The following is a 24,290-nucleotide window of genomic DNA, read 5'->3' as shown; positions in this document are numbered from 1 at the left end:
TGACTCATGTTTCCTATGATAATTAACTGTCAAGTTAGTGCTCAGAAGTTGGTCGTTTTCCCCTTTTACCTATTGTAGATATATGTAACTGGAGGGTTATTTAAAAGAAATTCAGTAACTTTGAATTGAAGTTTGGTATTTCAATTTAAAACACATAAAACATTACCAAAAGAAGTATATCACTATAAGCCTTCTATAATTTATATTTTTCTGAATAAAATGAAATCTAGGTAAGAGTTGAAACTTATTACACACCAGATAAATTCAGAAGTTTCACTCTCTTAGGTAGAATAATAACGTCTAAGTTTTTAAAAATCACATTTTGTTTTATAATAAAGTTAAACTTTCCAATGGTGCAGTCACCTAAAACTTGACAGTGCTTTACATTAGAAACATATGACAAGCTCAGGCTCCTAGATACTTAGATTACGATCATGGGTATCATCCAAGCTTATGCTGGTTAAAGAAGATTCAGCATTTCCAAATCCAGCTCATCCCCAAATACAAGTTAAGCATGTCTGTAAAGCAACGCTTTCGCTCAGACTCTGATCACAAATGCCATTTCATTTGAATACAAATGGATGGCAGAAAAGGAGATATCAATTGTCACTAAAGCTTGAAGACAGATACAAGATCATTATAACCCTACCTATTTATTGCTGGTTTTGATTAGAATAGACATGGAGATTTCTGAATGACAGAAGGAAAAAGGGAGAGAAGAACCATTATTTTGAGATGAGGAGAAGATTGGAAATACCCCCCAAAAGAAACCATTCAGGCAAGGGAAGTACTTTTGGAAAGTCAGTTAGTTTATGAACTAACCTTTTCTGTCCGGCAGTTATTGAGACCTAGACTATTCACAACAGCCACCTTCCCGTCAAGCACCTGTTGTTCCCGCCGAAGTTGCTCCTTCATTTGCCGAGCTTCTTGGATTGCCTTGGTGACAGCATCGTGGTCATTTAAGTAACCTGAAGATGTGACAGAACAAAGGATATATTTTGTGCAAATGCATGGATAAGTTAACCTTTAATCATAACAAGCACTTCTGTTGTGGGTAATGGCTAGTGTCTGGCATTTAATAATGCTCAGTAGAATTCGCCTAAATGAATGAATGAATAAGTAATTGATGATGATTGATTCACACAGTCATACATGAACATCGTGCCAAACATCTGTAATAAAAACATAGTATTTAAGTGAAATATAGTTGTTTTCACACACTTGGAAAAAAGTTTAAACTACTATTTTTACATAAGCTCTTTTCAGTTATGTGAATATTTTGTAGTACAAAACTAAAACCTACTTTTGATTTTTTTCATGTAGGGATTGTTTGACTGTTACAATAGGATGCCAATATTGATAATTATCAGTACAATTACTGACACTCTCATGGCATTAAAAGGGCCAATTTAAAGTTTATGTATATTTATGTATATTATGTACATGCATATTTAGGTTGTTATTTACGAGAAAGAATAAAGCAATTTAACTGACAAAGAAGAGCATTTTGCCTCTGAACCCATTTATGGGGAGATAAACCCCAGGTGGCAGTGGTTTACTATGGATACATCCTTGCAATAGTTAAGAGGCTAAATTTCAAGCTCAGACTGTAAGCAAACACCTGTAATTGTTCGATAAAAAAAAATTGGCTACTGGTAAGTATAGTCACTCAATTCACACTCTTTTTTTTTTTAGATTTTATTTATTTATCTTAGAGGGAAAGGGAAGGAGAGAGAGAGAGAAATATCAAAGAAATATCAATGTATGGTTGCCTCTCCTGTGTCCCCTGCCAGGAGGGGGACTGGCTTGCAACCCAGGCATGTGCCCTGACTGGGAATCGAACCGTGATCCTGTGGTTCGCAGGCCCGCGCTCAATCCACCGAGCTACACCAGCCAGGGCTGAATTCACACTCTTAAAAAGATGATCGAATGATCAGCCCGTATCTGCTCTACATTCCAGAGTTAGCATAAAAAAGCCAAAATATATGTTTTTAAAAATAACAGGTCTAAGAAGCAAGACTAATTTAAATTTAACTTTAACACTGGTCCTTTATTTACTTGATGCACATTATTATGATAACTTGCAAGATCTTAAGGTAGAATCCTAATGAGAAAAGACTGTTTTGCAAATATTGAAAGGAAAGCTAATATCTCATATTCTGCTCTCCTTATTTTTTAACTAGGGCATAAAATGGCATCAACGGAATCTATAATATGAAATTGCCCAGAAAAGGGACTTGTTTGTGACATGAGGCTAAATCTAAGCAGATCCATTGGTGAACTGTGACAGATGGAGGGACTGTGAGACAGAAGGCAGGCACTAATCACACATAAAATGACCGGCTTGCCTCAACATGTTCCATGGATTCCAGCAAACTTTACACCCTAATCCATTTTTAGAACAAAAAACATCTGGGCCATAAATCCTCTAATCTGCCAAAACACACTATTAAATCCCATGATTTGTTGAAAAACACTAAGATTAAAGAAAGGAAATATAAAATGGCTAACTGCCGTGTTAGGAAAGTGTTATTAATACTATTTCTTTGTCTCAATTATGAATGTTCTGGTACTAAAGAGCCTTGTCTAATCACGTCAGATTACACATCCTCGTTGTATAGCCGGGCTCCTCTATCTGATCTGCTGATTGCCAAAAAACATAGGGTACTTTCTTGCTGCTTAAATGTTTCTGTTGCAGAAGCTGATGGGAGATTAGTGCAGCACTGCCTCTCCCCGACCCCTCTTTACTGCGCACAGACCAGGCCTCGCCCTCCCATCTCCGTCAGGCAGAAAGAGAAGTTCCAGAGTAGTCGGTAGAAGAGGGAACCAAGAAGTACTTTACAGGGTGGGTCAAAACTGGCTTACAGTTGCGAGTACATAAAACAGAGTTTATTCTTGCATTATGGTTTAATAATGATTGTATTAGTTTTCATATGAACAACTTTCTACACCCAGGTCAGAGCTTTAGGGTTTAAGATTTACTATAAAAGGTGGTTGTTTTTAATGTCAACATCATATTACCCTGGCTTGAACAACCTTCTTCATAAATCATTCTTGAACTATTCTGTTCACAAATGCTACCACTCTAGAAGGAAATACAGCTCTTATTGGGGAGCGAGGATCTTGGTATATGTTCATTTAGTAACATGCTACGGAAACCCGCTTGATTTTTCTACCCTGTAATTCCTGTTCATGTACAACTTGACATTGCGTGCTTCTGTAGTCTGTTTAGCTCTTCCAGAGCACAGATATATGTGAAATGGTTTGACGCACGGCATTAACTAAAATGTAAAATTCTTTGTGCATTTTAGGTGCTGCCAAGATAATACTGTGTAGAAAAAATGATTAATACAGATGCAAAAGAGATGCAACTTGTTGTGGGGGTAAATGACTGGCAGATGTATCTCTTATAATGGCTTCTTCCAAGTTGAGGTGTGTGTTTGTGTGGAGGTGGAAATAGGTGTCCATTTTAAAGTAAACCTTCTTGCTTTTAGAGACTCTTGAGTATTAGTTAAGATGCTATATGAAATATTAACATTGGCACCTCTTGTATTAAATCATAAAAGCCATTTCTGCCCCACAGAGTTAACACTACAGGGATTGTCTGGTGGTTGTTTACAGTCTGTTCTTTTTGCAGTCACCAAGTTCCCAAACCTGTGACTCCCTCTCTTGGCAAATGGTCTGGCCTCTGGTTTTGGACCTTCCTGCTCCCCCCTCCCATCCTCGCCCCATGCTAACTTCAGCTCTATCTCCATTTATGCCTCTTCCTGCTTCTGTGAAAACAGGGACTCTACTTGCATTCAAGGTGACTCATTTACCCTCGTGCCCCAGACTCCTATACCCCGTCATGGGTATTCTCTTTCACGTTTGTCATCTATATGCTCTTCTCGCCCATCTCCACCACCTCAACTTGTAAGTACGAAAGGTTCTCCTCCTAAAACAAGCAAATTAAGTCTCTCTCTCAACTTTGTGTTGCTCTCTTGTTCCACCCCTGTCTCTCTATTTATTTACCTTGTAAGCCACGCTTCTCAAAAATTCATACTCTCCCACTCCTTCCTCACCCTCCCATTCCTAATGCAACCTTGTTTCTGCCTCCTGTGTCCTTTCAATTGCCAAAGGAAAGAGTCATTTTCCATCCTTGCAGAACTGAGCAACTCCTCACTGAAACTCCTTCCTTCCTTGTTTCTCATCACAGCCCTGGATCCCCTCTCCTCTCTGGCTCCTCCATCTTCATATCCTTTCCTGGGATCCTTTTTTCATCTGTTCTTTAGATTTTGCTGCAGGGTTTCAGTCCTTAGGAGAAGTGTATGTTTTCGAGTTGGTCAAGCCTGAACTAAAATCCCAGGTTTTTCACTTACTAGCTATAAAATTGAGTGTGCTGATTTACTTTTCTAAGTCTCAATAGACTCATTAGTTATATGGGGATAACACTCACCAGACAACACAAATGTTGTGAGGATTAAATGAGTTAAGATCATGTTTTTTTGGTACAATGGTTATTTCATAACCATTGATTTATCTGCCAAATAGCATGAGTGAAACAGGTAATATTTGGGTTTGATGGATCTGGGTTTCTAATTCTTGGAAAGTGTGATATTTGACCAATTATAACAATCTCATAGAGTTTCCACTTCCCTCACCTGTAAAATAAATGTAAGGTCTGGAAGAATTAAACAAAATAACACATGTGAAGGTATATATAGCACTTGGTACCTGAAGAGACAAAGGAAAATGTTAATTCCTTTTTTTTCTTTCTTTTTTCATTTCCTAACCATGCTTACCCTCAGCAGTCTTCATACACGGTTTGAACCATTATGATAAAGTCTGTGAGGAGATATCATTACTTATTGGTGGAGAGGTTCACATAAATGAAAGTCTCCCATTAGAATCCAAAAAGAACCCAAATGATCATTTGATACATTTTATTCTTCCTCCCTTGTATATTGAGGCAGCGATTTTACCTAAAGGCAGGATTGGAAGGCAGGTGTGTGTTTAGGAGAGGTTTAGTCAGCCTCAATCTTAGGAGGGAAGTGAGAGGGCACAGGCCAACATGGGTGAGTTGACATCTCAGAAGAGATCTGGGAAACGCAAGTTGGGAATCATAAACATAGTTGCGAGATTCTGTAACCCCATAAAATTTACCATGAATTAGTGTTTTATGTCTCAGTGTGTTTTTTAACCAACAAAATTCTCAAAATTAAAAAGGGCCCCTATTATACATTTTCAGGGGCAGAAAAAATGTACAAACTGCAAAGTCCAATCTAAGAGAGAATACAATGTACCCAGAAAAAGTGAGTAAGGGCTGCTCCACAATGAAACCAACTGTTGACAGGTGCAAAGAAAAACAGAAAACTACTTGTAGTCTGGTAAGTTGTGTCTCTCAGAAATGTACATCTGTGTCTTATCCTCACCTCCAGTGTCTGTGAATGTGACCTTGCAGATGTAATTAAATTAAGAACCTTGACATGAGATCACTTGTATTTAGGATGAGCCCGAAATCCAATGGCAGGTGTCCTTGTAGGGAAAGGAAAGATTTGACATGTAAGGACATCGGGAAGAAGATCACGTGATTATCGAGACAGAGATTGGAGTTATGCATCTAAAAACCAAGACACACCGAGGAAAGCCAGCAGCCACCAGGAGCTAAGCAAGAAGTATGGAAGAGATTCCCCCTCAGAGACTCCAGAAGGAACTAGTCCTTACTGACACTTTGACTTGGGCTTTCTAGTTCCTGCTTAGTGACAGAACATGTTTCCTTTAAGCCACCCAGCTTTTGATTTGTTGCATCAGCTGTAGCCCCATTATGTCACAGCTGGTCTTAAACACAATGCTGAGAATCAAGGGGTGGTTCATAGCCCTGGAAAATATCATCCGTCTGCCTCCAATCCTTGCTGATTCCCAGGTGCATATTATATCTGTCTCCTAAGCTTCTCTACTTGAATGTCTAATGAGTACCCGAAATGTCTACGACAGGGTTTATCGTCTTCCCACTGCCTCGGTCTCTTTCTACCTCCATGGATATGAATTTCAGGTTACCCATGCAGTCACTTGGGAGTCATCTGGGAAAGCTCTTTTAAGCAGACATAGAAAAGGCAACCAAGCCCCGACAGCTCTGTCTCCTCCTCAGATCTCAAACCTGCTTCTTCTCCACACCCATGTTACCTGCTTTGCTAAAGCCACCTCACATCTCTCTTGGGCTAATGCCTTAACCTCCTAACAAGTTTCCCGATCTTTAGGCTTAGGTTCCTTGAACCCACCTCCTACTCTGCTTTCAAATAAAACTTTCCTAATATTCCAAAATAAGGGATTTGGATCATGCCATTTCACCTAATTAAAAACCCATCTCTTGGTACCCTAATGCTTTAAAGGAGCATTTCATAAGAAGACGGTCTGTTATATTCTGTGAAGGAGAATCATTGCTTGTTCACATAAATGTGGCAACTACTAATTAAAGTGAAACATTTTTCTTCATTGCACAAATTCTCAAAGTCTTGAATATGTTAATGTGCATCACGAATCGTCAGAAGCAACAGAAATATGCAGCCTTTTCAAAACTTACTGGAACAAGAAACACTTTAATGCTCCCCCTAAAACGTCATTCCAGGATAAATTCCAGACACTCTAAAATGGCCTAAAAGTCTCTTGATGATGTCAACTTTGCTTATCTTCTCCGTGTCTCTTCTTGCTGAAGCTGCCCAGGACTATTTCCGGTTCCAAGGACGGGCTTTCCTCCTCCCGCCCCACCTCTCTCTCCCAAGATTTTCTTTTACTGAAATACTCTCTTCTCCTCATGTGTCAGGGAATTGATTCAAATGTCACCTCTTCTGTAAGGACTTCACTGACATACCCCAGACATGCTCCTTGGCAACATCAGTACTTCCATTTACATGCTTCTTCAAAGCCTATGCTGTTTCTGTCACATTATCCTTCATTTTTCTAAACTTGTCTTTCACACCAGTCTTTGAGCTAACTGCTTGAGGGCATTTTTTTTCTCTTGTAGTCTTTTTATTCCTTTGGCCCATGGCAGACTGTTGAAGGAAATACATGGATATTTCGAAATTAAAAGTATTTAGTTTTATAATTCCAAGTTCATTGATTTCCTGTCATCATATCAGTGGAAGCCTGTACCATATGTCATAGACTTATTGAAATTTATGGACTTAACAGAAGTTATCAGGGTAATACAAATTCCTGTTTACTACGCATTTGTTTTACATAAGACTTTTAAGCTAGAAGCAAAAGTAAGGGCACAGGTATTTCAAATTATTTTCAACAAATATTAAGTTTTTCCTATTTTTGAGGTCACACCATCATCAAATGTTTGGTATCCTGGTATTTCTTCATCTATGAAACCTCACAAGAATTAATTAAATAATAAATGTGAAAGCAAACTGTAAATTATAAGGTGCTTTGCAAACATTAATTGCCAGATGTTGAATGAGACCCCTAACGTCCTGATAATCCAGTGGCCTTCTATGCAACCATTACAATATTTTTGTTCAATGACACACTCAGAGAAGGTTTGCTCATTGAAAATGTAAATGTATTCAAGGTAATATTCTCCTTCATGTCATCATATTTTAAATTAGCAAGTTGTAGAAATAAAGTACCAAATTAATAGACTGAATATATTTCCCTTCCTTTTATTGAATCTGTCTGTATATATACTATATATGCTGAGGTAAACTTTCACTTATCATATGTCAATGCCCCTGAGGAATGAAGGATAAGAATAGTATGTTCCAGTGTCTTCCAAAGACATGGTAGAAGAGACTGTAGACATCTAAAGCCCCAGCCCAACACTTTCCTACTTATCCTCCAGACTTAGCAAAATGTATGGCATAGACACGATATTTAACTCCCATTTATTGAATGAGTGAATTAAAGGTTAAATAGATGACCAACAAAAGCATGTAATACAGACAGACTACAATAGGCAATAACTACGAAGGTGGAAGAGGGTATAAGGAGGATAAATAACAATAGAAAATACAATAAAATGAGCTATTAAATTATTTTATTTTATATTTAAAGATTTTATTTATTTTGAGAGAAAGAGGAAGGGAGAAAGAGAGAGAGAGAAACATAGGTGTATAAGAGATACATCAATTGGTTGCCTCTTGTGTGCCCCCAACTGGTGACCTAGGCTGAAACCCAGGCATGTGCCCTCACTGGGAATTGAACCAGCAGCCTTTCGGTTTTCCGGCCAGTGCTCAATCCACTAAGCCATATCTAAAAACAAGTTTAATAAAAACATCCCAACCCAGAGATTCTGACTGTTAAGGCCTCCACCTTCATTGGCTGGGAGTTTGGGCAAGTTACTTGGTCTTTATTTACACTTGTTTCTTTGAAATCAAACAGAGGTGATAAACACAGAATCACAGAGAGCTGTCTACACTGTGAGACCCTTAGACTATCTGGTAAGCACTTAGCCACATGAGGTCTCTGCTCCTCATCTGTAAAATACCAAGTTTTGACTACATGATATAGATATTTTCTCTGTCTAGTTAAGGGTCTAAAATTTTACAGTTTGTGGCAGGGAGAAAATAGATTAAAATGCTTTGAAAAAAAAGTTAAAGATGTTCTAGATACATGCAACCTAAGTGAAAAAGTCCAATGAGGGAAATATAACATCTGGCCCAGATATCCTAAAATTATCCCTCATTCTTCTGAACCATTCAGAGCTTTTACGGGGTCCCTTTCTTTGGAGCTCCTTATCATTTGCCCACCGTATCAAAGGCATTCTTATATAATAAAATGTAATACTGGTCACCAACCTCAAAAACTCACTTTCCATATTTATAGCTGATAGGTATGTGACAAAGAGCCCCATGTCATTAACAATATCTTAAGTTATCTTTTAGTTCACAGTTTTCCATGCTGTATTAATGGCATAACACATTAATTCTTCTTTCAGGAGTGACCTTTACAGCACCATTAATGCTCACAGCTTTTATCCAACTACATTATTACTCATTACAGTTTCAGCTTTCAACATCTGCATTTATTGAAGGGAGAAAAGTGAATTATAGTGGCTTCAACTCCTTGGAAAATACGAGGGATGTTGTGTATGTGGTGATGGGATGTTTTGGGGAACAAAATAAGAGAAGTTTCAGGAGTGGAGAAAGTCACATGATAAATACCATTAAATACATTTCTTGTCTTTCAAAAAGACTTTGTCATGCTCAATGCTTGGAATGCTAAAGTACAAAATCCTTATAGGATAAAAATGCAAATACAAAAGCATTAGTTAGTCCATTAATTTAATATTAGTTAGTCCATCTATTTAATATTCTATTTAATATTCTTTAATATTCTAATATTCTGATGACATTACAAAAGTAGCTCATATACCAACACTGATATTTACGAGTGTTCACGTCTGCTATGGAAAGAAATCATTCTTGCCAAATAAAATATTTTTTTCTTTTGCCTACTTAGGACATGAAAGCAAGTCTTATCTTGGTGTCCACTTGGGATGCGGAGCAGAGTACCTGAGAGTGCAACCATGACAGAATGGTGCATAATAAGAAGAAACCTACATACACCTCAAACCTTTTTCGAACTTCTCGGATCTTAAGTTTTCATTGTTGCTCTTCTCACTGCTGCGACACTGCCCCGAACTGACTTCCCCTTGGCAAATAACCCAGAATTCTACTTGCAAAGATGGAAGCAGTTGAAATAGACCCATTCAGCTTTCTCTCCATCCCATAATTTCTCTATAACTTTACCCCTTTTTTCTTCATTTCCTTTAGTTTCAGAAAATATAATGGGCTGTTCTCCTTTCCAAGGTTAATTTGCTTTCATCATCTCTTATCCTTGTTGCACCATATGATTTTTCTAAAATCTGTCACTATTCAGCTTTCTCAAAATCACTTCTCAACACCAGTCTTTAAAGAAACTGGTCTATATATCAACTGTCCTTTATTCCCCATATTCTTCAAATCTTTGTAATTGGAATTTTCCTAAAAACTTCTGCTAAAACCTCTGTCTGCGTCTGCCTATCTGTGGGCTCGAACCAAATCCTACTGCTTTTCTTCTTCATCATCTTTAACTTTTCTGGAAGTGCGACACTATTAATAACCCCTTTCTTCTTGGACTATTTTTTTCTTAGTCTAGTATAACACTGCCCTATCTACATTCTCATTCTAAGACACTCACTTGCTTTTTATCAGTTTTCCCCCTAAAATATGTGATGGTTTTAGAATACGTCCAAAGGTATTTCGATATTCCTCTCTTCAGACAGGAAGCCTAATTTCCCTTCTTTTGAGTTGGGCTAGACTTTTTGATTCTCTTGTAATAAATAAAAAAAAAAGCAGAAGTGACTGTGTGCAACTTTGGAGACCAGGTCATTAAAGGAACTGTGCCTTTCTCTTTGCTCTCTCTCTCTCTCTCTGTCACTCAATCTGGGGAAGAGGGAGCTGCCATGTAGGAGCAGCAATACGGGAAGACCCATTTGGCAGAGAACTGAGCTCTCCAGCTAACAGTCATGTGAGTCAGTCTTATTGGAAAATTATCAGCCAGGTCCAGTGAGGTCTGAAGCCCTGGCTAACATCTTGGTTGCAACCATAAGAGAAACTCTAAACCAGAACCACCTAGCTAATCTGTTCCCAGATCCCTGACCTTTAGGAACTGTGAGATAATAAATGTCGGTTGTTTTGTACTGTCGAGTTTTGAGTTGATTAGTCAGGTAGCAGGAGATAACTAAAACAGTGGACAATATCTATGATTATTTTTTTAAAATATATTTTATTGATTATGCCATTACAGTTGTCCCATTCCCCAACTTCATTCCCCTCCACCCTGCACACCCCTCCCCCATTCCCTCCCTTTAGTTCATGTCCATGTGTCACAAGTTCTTTAGCTTCTACATTTTCCACACTATTCTTGCCCTACCCTCTATTTTCTACCTACCATCTATGCTACTTAGTCTCTGTACCCCCCCTTCCCACTCCCCTATTGCTAACCCTCCATGTGATCTCTATTTCTATGGTTCTGCTCCTGATCTAGCTGTCTGCTTAGTTTGCTTTTGTTTTAGGTGTGGCTATTAATAATCGTGAGTTTGTTGTCCTTATCTATGATTCTTTAGCCCACTTTTCTTCTTACCATACACACTCTTTTCTTTTTTGTGTGTGTGAAATTACTTGCTTTGATGACTTCAACAAACTCAATAAGAAATAATTTCCTTGTCAAAAATTACAGCAATCCTTTTGAATATCAGGTTTATATTTACAAGTTCTTCACAAATAACTCTACATTAGTGGCTCCTTGTGCTTCAAATTCATTATCTACTACAGTTTTATATTATGTCTTCCCCCAAATCTGCTTCCATTCTGGTCTCCCCTCTCACAGCACTATCCTCATTTTATTCATTCAAAAGTCTTAGCCTCTGTCTCCAACTTGAACCTCACCAGGTACATTCTATGGTAGAGAAGGGATGCCAATTCTTCTTTAACAACATCTCTGCCGTCTATTCTCTCCTTTGCTTATCATTGGATATTTTCATTTCAAGCCATTTACTCTTCTCCAACAATAAAACAATGATTCCCCTGTTTCCAATCTATCTCTGGTGCCAAAACTCTTTCGAAAGTTCTGATCAGATTGCTGTCTGGAGAAAGTCAAAATTTCTTTCGGGGAGCATTCACTCAGACTCCATCTGCCCCTTTCAGCTTTAGCTCTGATCACTTTCCACTACACACTCACTCTATATGTAGCCAGATCAGTATATTTCTCAAAAATATACTATTTTACTTTTTTCCCACAATTTAAAATGTCTAGGAATACATCTTTTCTTCAAGGCTCCATTTGAATTAAATTATCCCCAGCCTAGCCTCCCTTAATCCTTCCCAAATAGAATTTAACACTCTCCTTTCTATGACCAAAGGATTGTATATGTGCTCTTGAATGTAACTGGCTATGGCTGACTTGTACAATAAACCCGACTCCTCCCCAACTAAACCCTGAGCTACTTGAAGGCTGGTCTGTGTTAGCAGCCTCATAGCTATCTGCAGATAATAAACATACCAATAAACATGAGTTTAAGTAAGTATTTACAGTCTAATTTATGTGTTAGTAAAATATAAATTATTGAAAACTTTTAAAAGCATATAGAAGCATTTTCTAATGTTTGGTTACTCTACTGAAGTGAAAATTGTGCAAAAATAAAGCTACCCACTTTTATAATACTTTGATATATCAAGATAAATTTCAAGCAGTATGGAACTAAACAAACTTCACATCCTGATGATTGACTGCTGATATAGGCAGAAGGTATTTCATTATTATGTATACTGTACACATCGCGAAAAAGAGAAATAAATTTCAGCTATGGAAAATGCAAGTCGCCTAACGAAAACATTCTGGAACCATTGCTCTCTGTGACTAATCATTAGGCTTCTTTCATATAAGCTAAAGAACATCAGGTTATGTCAATACATATAAGCAGTTCAATTTGATTTTCAGGGGGGACATTGTAACTTGGGGTTCAGTTATAAATTTCAATTGCATGTTTAAAACAGACCTATAAGATTCATCACATTGGAACTCTTGTATGGAACTAAAGCCATGCATAGGGTATGCGTGATTTGCCATTAAAAGATGATTCCATTCAATTGCCATACACAGAAAATCAGCAAGAACAAAAGAAACAGAACTTACCTATTGTGCTAACTCTGGCTGAAGGACTAGCTAATGCTGCTGGGACAGAGGCTTTGAGGGGGCCTGCCCCACTGTTTATTCTCAGAGCTGGCATATGGGGAGAGGTGGGTGATGTGGGTGATTTGCCATCAGAGGTCTTGGGTTTGGCTGATAGGTTCAGTGGCTGGGCCACTTCATCCTGCAATGATCATCAGAACATGAGCTGTGATAAGGAAAAGCTGATTCGAAATGTCTAGAAAAACACAGGCATGGCGTCTGTCACTTCCCAACAAATGACTCTACCAATCCGTGATCTTAACATTCAATCTGAACAGTACACATGTTTGGTTAGCTGTCAAAAGACCATCACTTTCGACTGTGTCTTATGATATACCTTTTGCATAAGATAAGGTATAGGTGCCCTAGGCTCTCCAGAAAGCACGTAAGTGATATCACCTGTAAGAAATATTCTGAAAGGGCTATTATTTTTACTTTCATTTTTATTGAGAGACAACCCATAGTTCATATAAAATTATGGTGCAGATAGGTTTTTTCCAGCCTCCAAAGAACAGCCCAAACATCTTTGTACCCTGGTGCTTAGGCAGAGTGCCTGAAGCACCTGTGATGGAGAAGTTAAACGATGCATACCTCTGATCAGAACTGCTCTCCAAATTCAATGCAAAAAAGAAGAAAGCTTTCTAACTGTCTTATAGAGTAACCCCTTTTCTTAATTTTCACAGAAGTACTTTTGGTTTTAACTTAAAATTGAAAATAAATATAATTAACATTACACAAACATATACTATTTATTTACGTGCAACACTGTTCTAAACACTTAACATTACATTTTTAAAATCCAAATTTGTTTTACAGATTTTGTTTATGGTGTACTACATGATAGTATAAAGATTTGTATGTAGTCAGTTCAGCAGGTACAGAAGCTTTCAATTGTTCTATGCTTGAATAGGTCATGTTTCATTGTTAACATTTTATTATATATATATTAGCTCTTATGGATACAATTATCACTGAAATTTTAATCACAATATATAATAATTGGATGCTAATGTTACATCATTTTTCTTTCATTACAAATAAAAGGTTATTATTTTTGTTCCCTCAAGTTGAAATATTATGTCATTTATTTTTAGTGTTTGCATTATATCCAATATTATGTAGGTATTATTGTAGAATAAAAATATATTTTCCACTTAGTACTGTTTAATCTTTATGAATTAAGTACGCCAAATATCTACCAGTAGTAGCAGGATGACTTTTTGAAAGTAGAACAATTTAGAATCAAATGGTATGATTTGGTGACATGGGAACATGTTAATAAACAAGTTAATGTGCACACAATTTTATGTATATAGTTTCAAAAGCACTGAAACAAGGCACTTTATTAAAATGTTAAAATGATATAATATAACATCTATTTCAAATTTGTATTTTAAAAAGTGGTTAGCTGTACGTATGAGACCCATGGACAGGCTAGGAAAACAGACTAACACTTTTTTCCATTCTCTTTTCTGTTTCATAGAAAAGAACAGTTACTTGAAAACCCAAGAGATAATCAAATGGCAGTCTGTAATCATGTCAGGTGTATAATAAATTAATGACCGTTATTCCAAATTTAGATGGATTCATAGAACCTTGGAAGAAAGTGAAGTAAGATAATTCCATGACTGGCCTAATATGTAATTTTGGAAAGTTTACTTTAGCATTTTCAAAAGTACATGGGTAAAATCGCTCCTACAGTCCTCAATTTGAACATTTACATGCACCGATCAGCCATAATCTGTGTACAAGATGCTAAGGTTGGCAGACACCCAGAGGTATTCTTTCCCTTTTTTCACTCCCCTCCAGGATGAATGACTACTCAAAACGTGGTCCTTGAACTAGTACCACCAGCACCACCAGGACCTATCAGAAAGGCAAATTCTCTCTCCTAGAAATTTTGGAGGTGGGTTCCAGCAGTTCGTGTTTCAAAGAGCATTCCCAGGCGATGCACACCAGCATTTGAGAGACACTTCTTTACATAATACACAGGGAGATTACTAAAATACATATTTATTGGCTTCAAACACTTTAAAAACTTCCTCAAGATAAAGAGGTAACATTAAGAATTATGGAATATTTCTTCAACCTTTAAAATTTTGTAAGAACGTACCATATATGCTAATAATAATAAATATAAACATGCATATACACAATAAACTAAATGTTACTGAGACTGAGTGAGCCATTCAGGATTAGAACCCATATTTTCTTCCTGTTATTCAGCCAGGTAGGAGCTTCACTGTTTACTATACAGCTATGAGTATTAGAGGCACTTTCCCCCCATCAAATGTTGCACCTGCTTGCAGCTACCTTCCTTGCTAAACCACTGACTGGCTTTTGTCATGACAGCCTGCAAACTTCCTTTGAGGGCATCACAACTCTGGCAAAAGTTCTGAGGGGATGCTTGAAGAAATTAAAGGTGATTGTTTCACTTGACTGCGCAGAAACAAGAGAGGAGGTTATATAGTCACAGATTTGCAACAGAGATTTCTGAGCACAAGGAAATAGAGCGTGTGTGTGCGTGGAGAGAAGGAACGGTGGTGTTGATGAAGACGATGCAGATGTGGTGTTGATGGGGTGAAATGCCACCGGCTGTGTTTTAAGCACTAAGAACTATTACACAAGAATACTAAAAAATGACTACTCAAGGCAGTTATAGGGCAAGAGATCCACTGGAGTTCTTAATATTCTCCTCCATTCAAGGCAGCACAGATGTCTGAAAGCCAAAAAGTGCAAAGCCCCAAGGACATAATACAGGTTGACAGTTCCAGAGTTGATAGAAATGTCATTTGCGATTGCCCTTTCATTCACTTTCATTGTGTGACCTGGCTAATGGTGTATTAATAAGAACCTGCATGCTTGATCCTCATACTTGTAACGATGAAAATAATTTTGACCCATTGCATGATATTATTTCATGATTTGATTCTTTTAATAATTTATTACAGAGGTACTATACCAAATGCTTAGTATTCATGGGGAATACAAAAGTCACAGTAGTTTCCCTACTTTATCAATTATTTTTACTTGACTAGAGAAAGATTTAAAAACCCAAACTATAAAATGGAAGTGGACTATTCACTTATGACATGCATCTTATTATTATGAATATGCAAAATAAACACCAAATGTAAGGCTTTTTCTACTTTATTATTTGCAATATCCCATTTGGGAAAAATTTTAAAGCTTAGCATGATTAACTTTATTTTTTCATGTAAAACACATATTTAAAAAATAAGATAAGTAATTTAGACAAAAACAAATATAAGCAATTTTTAAGGTCAAGAAAGCAGTGTAAAAGAGTATTTCTAAGTATACCATCAAGTAGTGAGGAAAGCAATTTCCTCTAAATAGTTGTTCAATTGTTAAATTATGTTGTCAGCTCACACTTTTGAAGATAGCACATATCATACTTATTTCATTTCTATAAAAATGATAGTTAAAAAGAATCCTATGTGCCTGTTGAATAGCTCTAAACTTGTGTATGATAAATATAAAACAAGCATGTAAGCTAAAGTAAATGTGTAAGTTAAGTAAACCAGTTTTAATGAATAGAATACTATTATTTACATCGGTAGAATTATAAATATTTCAAGTCATTTATTTAATTTCCAATACTATGAAGTAATTAAGAGGAAACTATGATTCAGAAAGATCTTTAAAATTTTTTTTCATTTCTGTATGTCTTTTCTTTTAAAGATTTTATTTATTTATTTTTAGAGAGAGGGGAATGGGGGGAGAAAGAGGGAAAGTAAAACACCAATGTGTGGTTGTCTCTTGTACACCCTCTGCTGGGGACATGGCCTGCAACCCAGGCATGTGCCCTGACTGGGAATCAAACCGGCAATGCTTTCATTCATACGCCCAGGCTCAATCCATTGAGCTACACTAGCCAGGGTTCCAGAAAGTTCTAATGAACCCAGGTTTTCTTACTTCAACACACAATATTGTTCATTCACATGCCAAATTTAAACTTAAATATAAAAAAATGTTGATGAATATAATTTCTGAAATTCAGGCTTAACTATATTACCACAAAATGGTCAGTTGCATAACATAATAAAATTAAGTAATACACATATTTCTTATTTTATACATTAGTTTAAAAGTTGAGGCACAAATCATTCACTTATTTAGATTTGTTTATGCTTCTCTCTTCCCTGCACTATATAGCATCAAAATGTTCCTTCCTTAATATTAAAGAGTTAACTTAGACTATTTTTTTGAGAAAAAATACCAAGGGTTTATATACAACATGCCAGAAATAGAACAATTGAAACAATAATGTATAAGAGAATACCATTTTGTACATCCAAATGCAAGCTTTAGGCACTATTCATGGTATAGTTTCTCCTAATAAAGTACTTTCTAATCTTAGTTGTCTGGGACAATGCAAAGCAAGTACAACCCAAACCACCATAATAGTTCAGGCTTGTTCAATTTCCTTACAGCTAGTCTAACTTGTCTGGAAGCAAACATTTCACTTATTATCAGCTTGTGGTCACAATACTAAAATTATCATGGAGGTCCTAATGAAATTGTATCCAAACCAATGAACCCCCATGTCATTTATTATATAAGTAATAAATCAGATAAGGAAATAATTTGACATAAGTATATAGCCTTAGATGCACTGGAGAAATATCATTTGTCATCGGGAATGCAGATTATTCCATGTAAACCTAGCAAACACTGTAAAGGATAGAGTTATAATTATTATTTCATTTAGAAAAACATATTTAATATAGATGATTTTCAAGTAATAAGTTTATTCTAGAGAAGAACATGTTACTCTAACATAACTGCATAGTGTTTATAATTTTATAATGCACAAATACCAAATACATTTTGATGTTTGATTACTTATAGAAATCAAAGATAATTTAGAAAAGAAAAATCATTCTCCAGAACCCTGGGGGGTTATTTCTTTCTTTCTACTCCTTAGCCTTCCTTCATTTCTTTGCTAATGAATTTTATTAGAGAACTAGAAAATAAGGACATCACTGTCCTAAAGAAGTCTATTTTTTCCTTCCTTCCTGCCTTCCTCCCTCCCTCCCTTCCTTCCTTCTTGCATCCTCGTTCTCCACAACATGGAAATATACCCACATGCTGACCTTAGATCACAAGATGGACCACCAAGTATGTGCAAATGATTGTACCCTCCAGAAAAAAAAAAGCTCATTTACTCATTCTCTTTATCTACTTGGTGATCTAGTTTATGCCACTTCACAATAGTCTCAAAATTCAACATCCTTAAATATTTACCTGAAGTAGTCATTGTAAAATCAAACATTTATTTGGTAGTTAACAAATTTATAGCACTCTAATGGTAACGGACAAGACCATATAAATTTATTCAATTATTCATCCATCCATTCATTATTTATTGAATAATATTTCAACTATTTATTAATGGCTGTTATATGTCAGGCGTTAGAAAAACACAAATGACCTGACATCTAGGCATGTGGCAGCTCTGAGGCTTTTGTTTTGTGCATTCAGTCATAAAGGAGCAAAGAAATGCGTTTTTTTTCCTATTTGAGATCTAGGTGTATATGTATGTGGAGTTGCACCTTATTAAACTGATCTTTTTAAGGATAGTTTTTCTATGCATTCAATATATTATTTCATTTCAAAATATGCTTTAATCCTTTGATAGCTGTATAATGATATATATATATATATTTTTCAGGCTACTTTCTCTGCACAATTTGAAAACTGCAATTGTCCTCCTAGTCATCATAAACATTCATGTGAAGTAAGTAGCAATGCTGACATATGGACATGAGTAAAAGCATTTATGAAACATGTTGCAAAATTAATCACGCTGTCGCTATTATCCTCTCTGATGAAATAATCGTATTAAATTAAGTAGGGAAGTTATATGACAGGCTGCACTGCCTCATGTGCACGAATGCCACCCCTGTTCCCTAGCTTGCGGTCACCTTCGTCTTCTTCTGCTACCCTCACTGCTCACCGGGGGAGCCCTCTTTCACCTTCCCCACCCGAATGAGACACACCTTTCTACAACCCAGCAGAGGTTTACTGAAGAGAAGAACAAAACACAACAGACATACAGTGAGGATCTTCAAAACGTTTGCCATATCCCTCCCTGATCTTTCCTTCAAGTAGAACTTAGATGAGAAAAGGTTTACATTTAAGTGCAAGGGTCAATTAAAGAAATATAATCTAAAAATAACTTTAACAATCTTACTCCTTTTTAACCTCTGTAGAATTAGAAATCCTGCTCAAGTAATCTCCCCAACTCCGTGCGTACTTAATTACTAGGTTTATCTTACAGAGCACAGAATCCTGAAGCCTCTTTCATACACACATGCTTGCTTTTGGACTTGGAGATTGCAAGATGCCTTACTAACCATGCAGACAGGGCTCCAGGAATTCTTTGGTAGGTATGCTTCTGCTGTGTGAATGCTATCATTAGACTTGACTGCCATTTAAATGCAAGACTCCAGTTAATTAGCCCAGGGTAATATGTTCTAGCTTCCCGTTTGGCTTCCTCATTTTTGCCATTTTATACTTTTGCTTAATGTGCACCTACTTCTTTTAAAACTAGGTGCTAGCAGTGTAATTGGGGGACATTTGCTTCTCTGTGGTAATTCATCATTGCATTTACATTTAAATTGTTGGCCCTTTTAATTTAAAACAATTCAAATAGTATTCATCATTTAATTTGTGGTGTAAAATGCCCCCTGTGCCTTCTCCATTAATACTTTATAATAAAGTATTTCCTTGTTTTCTGACTTTGTTGATTTAATGCCTCAAAACTATACATTATACCCACAAACACATACATAGATATTTAAAAACAAATACAGCAAAGAATAAAAAGCCTGGCTTCTGGAATATCATATATTTCACTTTTTAATTTAAAAATTGCTTTGAAATACCTAAACCAAGTAACACCATTCTCTCTATAGACAAAGTGTTTCTGTGACAGCCAGCCTCTGAGACGGGCCACAGTAATTTTTGCCTCTAGGTATTTATGTCCACATGTGTTCTTCCATAAGAATAGGGCTGGTCTACAACACCCATAGGGTACTGCAGAAAAATAAAGTTTGACTCCTGATACTAGCTCATAAAAGACTAAAGCTTCCACCCTCCTCTTTTTTGGATCACTTGGTTCTGGAACAAGGTTTCTCAACATTTTAGAATGAATAATTCTTTGCTGTGAGTGATTGTCCTATGTGTTGTAGGAAGTTTTACAGAATTTCTGGCATCTACCACAGGATGCTTGTTAGTACTCCTACCCAAGTTTCAGAAACTCATTGTTTTTCCAGGCATTTTCAAATGTTTCCTGGGGGACAAACTCACCCCCCAAGAGGAAGCGAGGTGTCAGGAGGATACTCAAAACAGCCTATTGGAGCTGTCTACCTGGAAGGAACTGAGGCCTGTTGCCAACAACTGATGCTAACTTGTTAGGTCTGTGAGAATATGAGTGAGTCATTTTGCAATTGGATATTTCAGCACTAGTCAAACTTTCAAATGATTGCATAGATCAGTAAGAGTTGATATTAATACTGCACTCCTCACCTTATCTGAGGTTTTGCTTTTCTTCTTGTCAGTTATCTATAATCATCCACAGTCCAAAAATACTAAATGGAAAATTCCGAATTAAACAATTCAGAAGTTGTAAGTTGCATGCTGTTCTGAGCAGCACGATGAACTCTTGCATTGACTTACTCTTCCTGCCAGGGACCCAAATCATCCCTTTGTCCAGCATCTCCACACTGTATGTGCTACTTACCCATAAGTCACTTAGTACCCCTCTGGGTTATCATATCAGCTGTCACAGTATCACAGTGCTTATGTCCAAGTAACCCTTGTTTTACTTAATAATGGCCCCAAGCACAAAAGTAGTGGTACTGGAAGTTCAAGTATGTCCAAAAGAAGCTGTTAGTGTATGTATGTTTAGGGAGAAACATGGTACGTATAGGGTTGGTACTACCTGAATTTCGGGCACCCAGTAGGAGGGGCACTTGGAACATAGCACCTGCAGATAAGGGAGGACTATTATAATCACACCAATTCCTCTTACTTATTCCTAAATGCAAACCTCCAAAAGCTTTTAAAAATGCTCTAGAAAATTAAAACTTTGGTCACTACATGTAAAAGAATATAGACTTTTTAAAAAGATTTTATTTATTTATCTTTAGAGGAGAAGGGAAGGAGAAAGGGAGAGAAATATCAATGTATGATTGCCTCTCGTGTGTCCCCTTCTGGGAACTGGCCTGCAACCCAGGCGTGTGCCCTGACTGGGAATCGAACCGTGATTCTTTGATTTGCAGGCCTGCGCTCAATCCACTGAGCTACACCAGCCAGGGAGAATATAATGTTTTCTTGGTACCACCTCATCAGTCCTTAATGCCATAATTAAGCATTTGTCACTGTTGCTTTTCTATTAGTTCCACTAAAATATATGAAAAAAATGAAGAACTCCAAGATTATCAAATGACAGAATGGGTTTACAAATAAAGACAGCAGGAGCTCTCAGAGGAACACAGCTTCACAAAATAGAAGCCACCCTGTGCACATTGTACTGCCACCTCCTTGCTGGGGATGGCACCTCTGCCGGTTCCTGGTGCCTGGATGCATGAAATTAGCACACCCATCTCCCTGCATCCACAAAAGGGATTCCTCTCAAAAGGACAGCGGGACAATATAAACACCACCCATACATGTGAGTAGAGACCCTCTGTCCCACTGGAGTGACATAAAGGATAGGTAAATACCACAAGGAGGCCTATTGTTGGGAGGGAGGGTAACACTCCTGAAAACTTTAAATGAAAAAATGGATTTATCTTGAAACAAATAAAATCAAATACTTTCAAAGACCTCAGAAGACTAAAAAAGTTCCCTTGCAAAAAAGATCTGTTGGGAATTGAAGTTTTTTTAGATCCTGGAGAACGTTTGGCCTGGTTTAAGAAGATAGGCCATCTTTAGATAACCTAGTTAACCTAGAAGAAAGGTGCAGAAATAGAAGGTAGAGTCATATATAAGTCATTTAATGTTAATTCTAAATATTAATAGAAGACCTCATTTCCAATATCCACATACATGCATTTACAGGTTCTGATGGGTACAAATCTCTAGCAGTCTGGTGAACCAACTGTGACTAACTAGTTAATGATTAATGACAGTTATGACAGCTAGTATATTGGTGTATATTTGGGAGACTTGAGGAAGGGCTGAATTGTCTAAGGCATCGAACCTTGGGGAAGAAGGGATGTGTGTATGTGCATTTGTGCATCTGTAATGGGTTTGAAGGTGAACTGGACACAAAGCAAGACAGTCAGAGAAGACTCAGGTAGTACCTTCTCATTACTGATTGTGACAATCATATCACTGCATTTCATTTTACTGCATTAGCCGTTTTCCTGAATTGACGAGAAAGAATCAGGTTTTAAATAGTTTAAGAAGACTACTCTTTAAAGGAATCTTTGCCGATGTTCTCGAGTACTCTCACCTTTTACAGTGTGATTCTCCTCAGGGTAAGCATTACTATATTAATTGTTCTTATCACTCACATATGCCTTAAATAAAATAATAAACATTAACTACTGAATAGGAGCTCATGCATGACTATAATGTATCCCTCCGCATTTAAATCTCTTCAAATGAATTTTTCTCACCACTTGAATTTCATAGCTCTTCCCAAGTCTTTAGAGCTTTGCTCTCTTTTCTTCTTGCTTTCCCCTTAGAGTGGAAGGTTTGATATCTCTGGGACTCACTGCTTTCTACGTGGAGATGTCAGTTAACAGAGCCATTGTCAGAACTTCTTAGTGGCAGGTTTCCTATTAATTTAACCTGAAACTTGACTAGTCAGTACCAGGAAACTACAACTCCTTCATTGTTCATTGCAGACAGAGCAAAAGGGGCGGTCACTGAAGATAAAGGGTAAAAAGCCCAAAGATAAGTAAAAATAAAATTAAATGAAAAACTCTGTCCTCTTCTTCCCACTTGCCCTCACCCAGACAGATCCTCACCCTTCAGATTAAGAGCAGTATTAGCCAGGTTCATTTCTGAATATAGAATGAATGAAGTTGTTCCATATGCCCTTTTTTTCTCATGTGGTATTTTTATTCTTTAATTTCCTACAAAAGCATCTTTGAGGCATGATTTCCAACACTGGTAGTAATGAAAGGGGAGGAAGTAATTTTCTGATTGGTGAAGTAGTATAGAGGCACTAAATCATAGTACAGTTTAAGGGTATTAAATTCCTAAAAAATTATATTTAAAGAAATATCACTGTGATTAATCTAAAAGAATGTCACAAAGGAAGTTCTTTTGAAAAAATTGTATTTCATTTAATCTGGATTATTTAAACTGAATTCTTTGTCACAAATGTGATTGGGTCACTAGTCTAGGACTGGGATTTAGATTTTAGATCTTAGATGTTTAAATGCAATTTTCAGGACTATTCATAACGTTATAATTTCCTTATTCTGTGGATCCTCATACCACTTTTTTCTGGAGTCTGAAAACACAAAAGGTACCAAGAACATGAGCTCTTGGAACATTAAGCTCTATGAAATTTGCTATTTAGGATCAGATTATTTCATTTTTCCTCCCTCAAGATAGTTATCAAAAACAAGTATTTTCTGTCCTGGCTTGTGTGCCTCAGTGGACTGAGTGCTGGCCTGTGAACCACAGGGTCACTGGTTCGATTCCCAGTCAGGACACATGCCTGAGTTGTGAGCCAGGTTCTCTGCAGGGGGCACACGAAAGGCAACTACACATTGATGTTTGTCTCCCTCTCTTTCTCCCTCTCTGCCTCTCTCTAAAAAATAAATAAAATCTTTTAAAAAGCAATTATTATCCAATTACTTTTGACTAAAAGCATTTTTTCCCTTTCTCCTTTTCTCACAATTAACCTATTAGAAAGTGAAATAAGACAAAGGTATGATATACGCTTAATTGCATACAGGAATTATGCATTTTTTTACCTGGGAACTTCTCCCTACTCAAAGAAAAAATTCTAATTTTTAATGCAATTTTCTCATTAAGAGGGTTAGTCTTCAAACAATAAATAAGTGCTTATAGCCCTGTTTCCTCTGAGTTACATACATATTTGGGGGGGTGTCAGTGAAACATTAGAAGATATAAAAAAAGTACATTTAATAAGTTTTGTAAACTAAAAAGTAATACATTTAAAAAATTAATTTATATATTTTATATCTGCTCATTTCTAATGCTGATTTTCTAATACTTTTGACTTTACTCCCTGAAATCTAAATTTTATTTTAAAAGTTACAAAGCTTCCTGATATATTTTCTCTTATTTTGGTCTCAGCCCAAGAGTATAAGATACAACCATTCCACTTCCCAAATAAGGAAGATGAAATTACAGACACTCTGACTTGCCAATAGTCAAAGCTGTAGGAAGCCTGGGACTTCCACTCAAGTCGCCTGGGTGGATATGCTTAGGCAACGTCTCAGAGCTGCTTCTCTATCATCTAAATGCCGGCAGGGAAAAGTTTTTTAAGCAATAATTTCTTTGAAAAATCACACTAACCACTGTAATCTTGTAATTTGTTCTTAATTCTAAAAAAATTTTTATCTTTCATTATGATAGAG

At 36.7% G+C, this 24,290-nt stretch overlaps 1 protein-coding gene across 8 annotated transcripts in view; it reads right to left on the bottom strand.

Moving 5' to 3' along the window:
• The window catches only part of SOX5 (SRY-box transcription factor 5), a 929,721-nt gene that overhangs the window by 30,468 nt on the left and 874,963 nt on the right, over positions 1-24,290 (bottom strand). For 7 of the 8 annotated variants that reach the window (XM_037033875.1, XM_037033877.1, XM_037033876.1 and 4 more), the window contains 2 exons: positions 12,658-12,835; positions 823-968 (listed from right to left, as the gene is read on the bottom strand). In XM_037033875.1, coding sequence (XP_036889770.1) covers positions 823-968; positions 12,658-12,835 — 324 coding nt within the window. The remainder of the gene's footprint in view (positions 1-822; positions 969-12,657; positions 12,836-24,290) is intronic. The other variant, XM_037033878.1, reaches the window with a different exon arrangement.

Source organism: Sturnira hondurensis, unplaced genomic scaffold (assembly GCF_014824575.4).
Source record: "Sturnira hondurensis isolate 20B ecotype Veracruz unplaced genomic scaffold, ASM1482457v3 Scaffold0021795, whole genome shotgun sequence".
Classification (NCBI taxonomy): Eukaryota; Metazoa; Chordata; class Mammalia; order Chiroptera; family Phyllostomidae; genus Sturnira; species Sturnira hondurensis.
The sequence above is the reverse complement of the archived record's forward strand: the minus strand, read 5'-3'. Positions and strand labels throughout refer to the sequence as shown.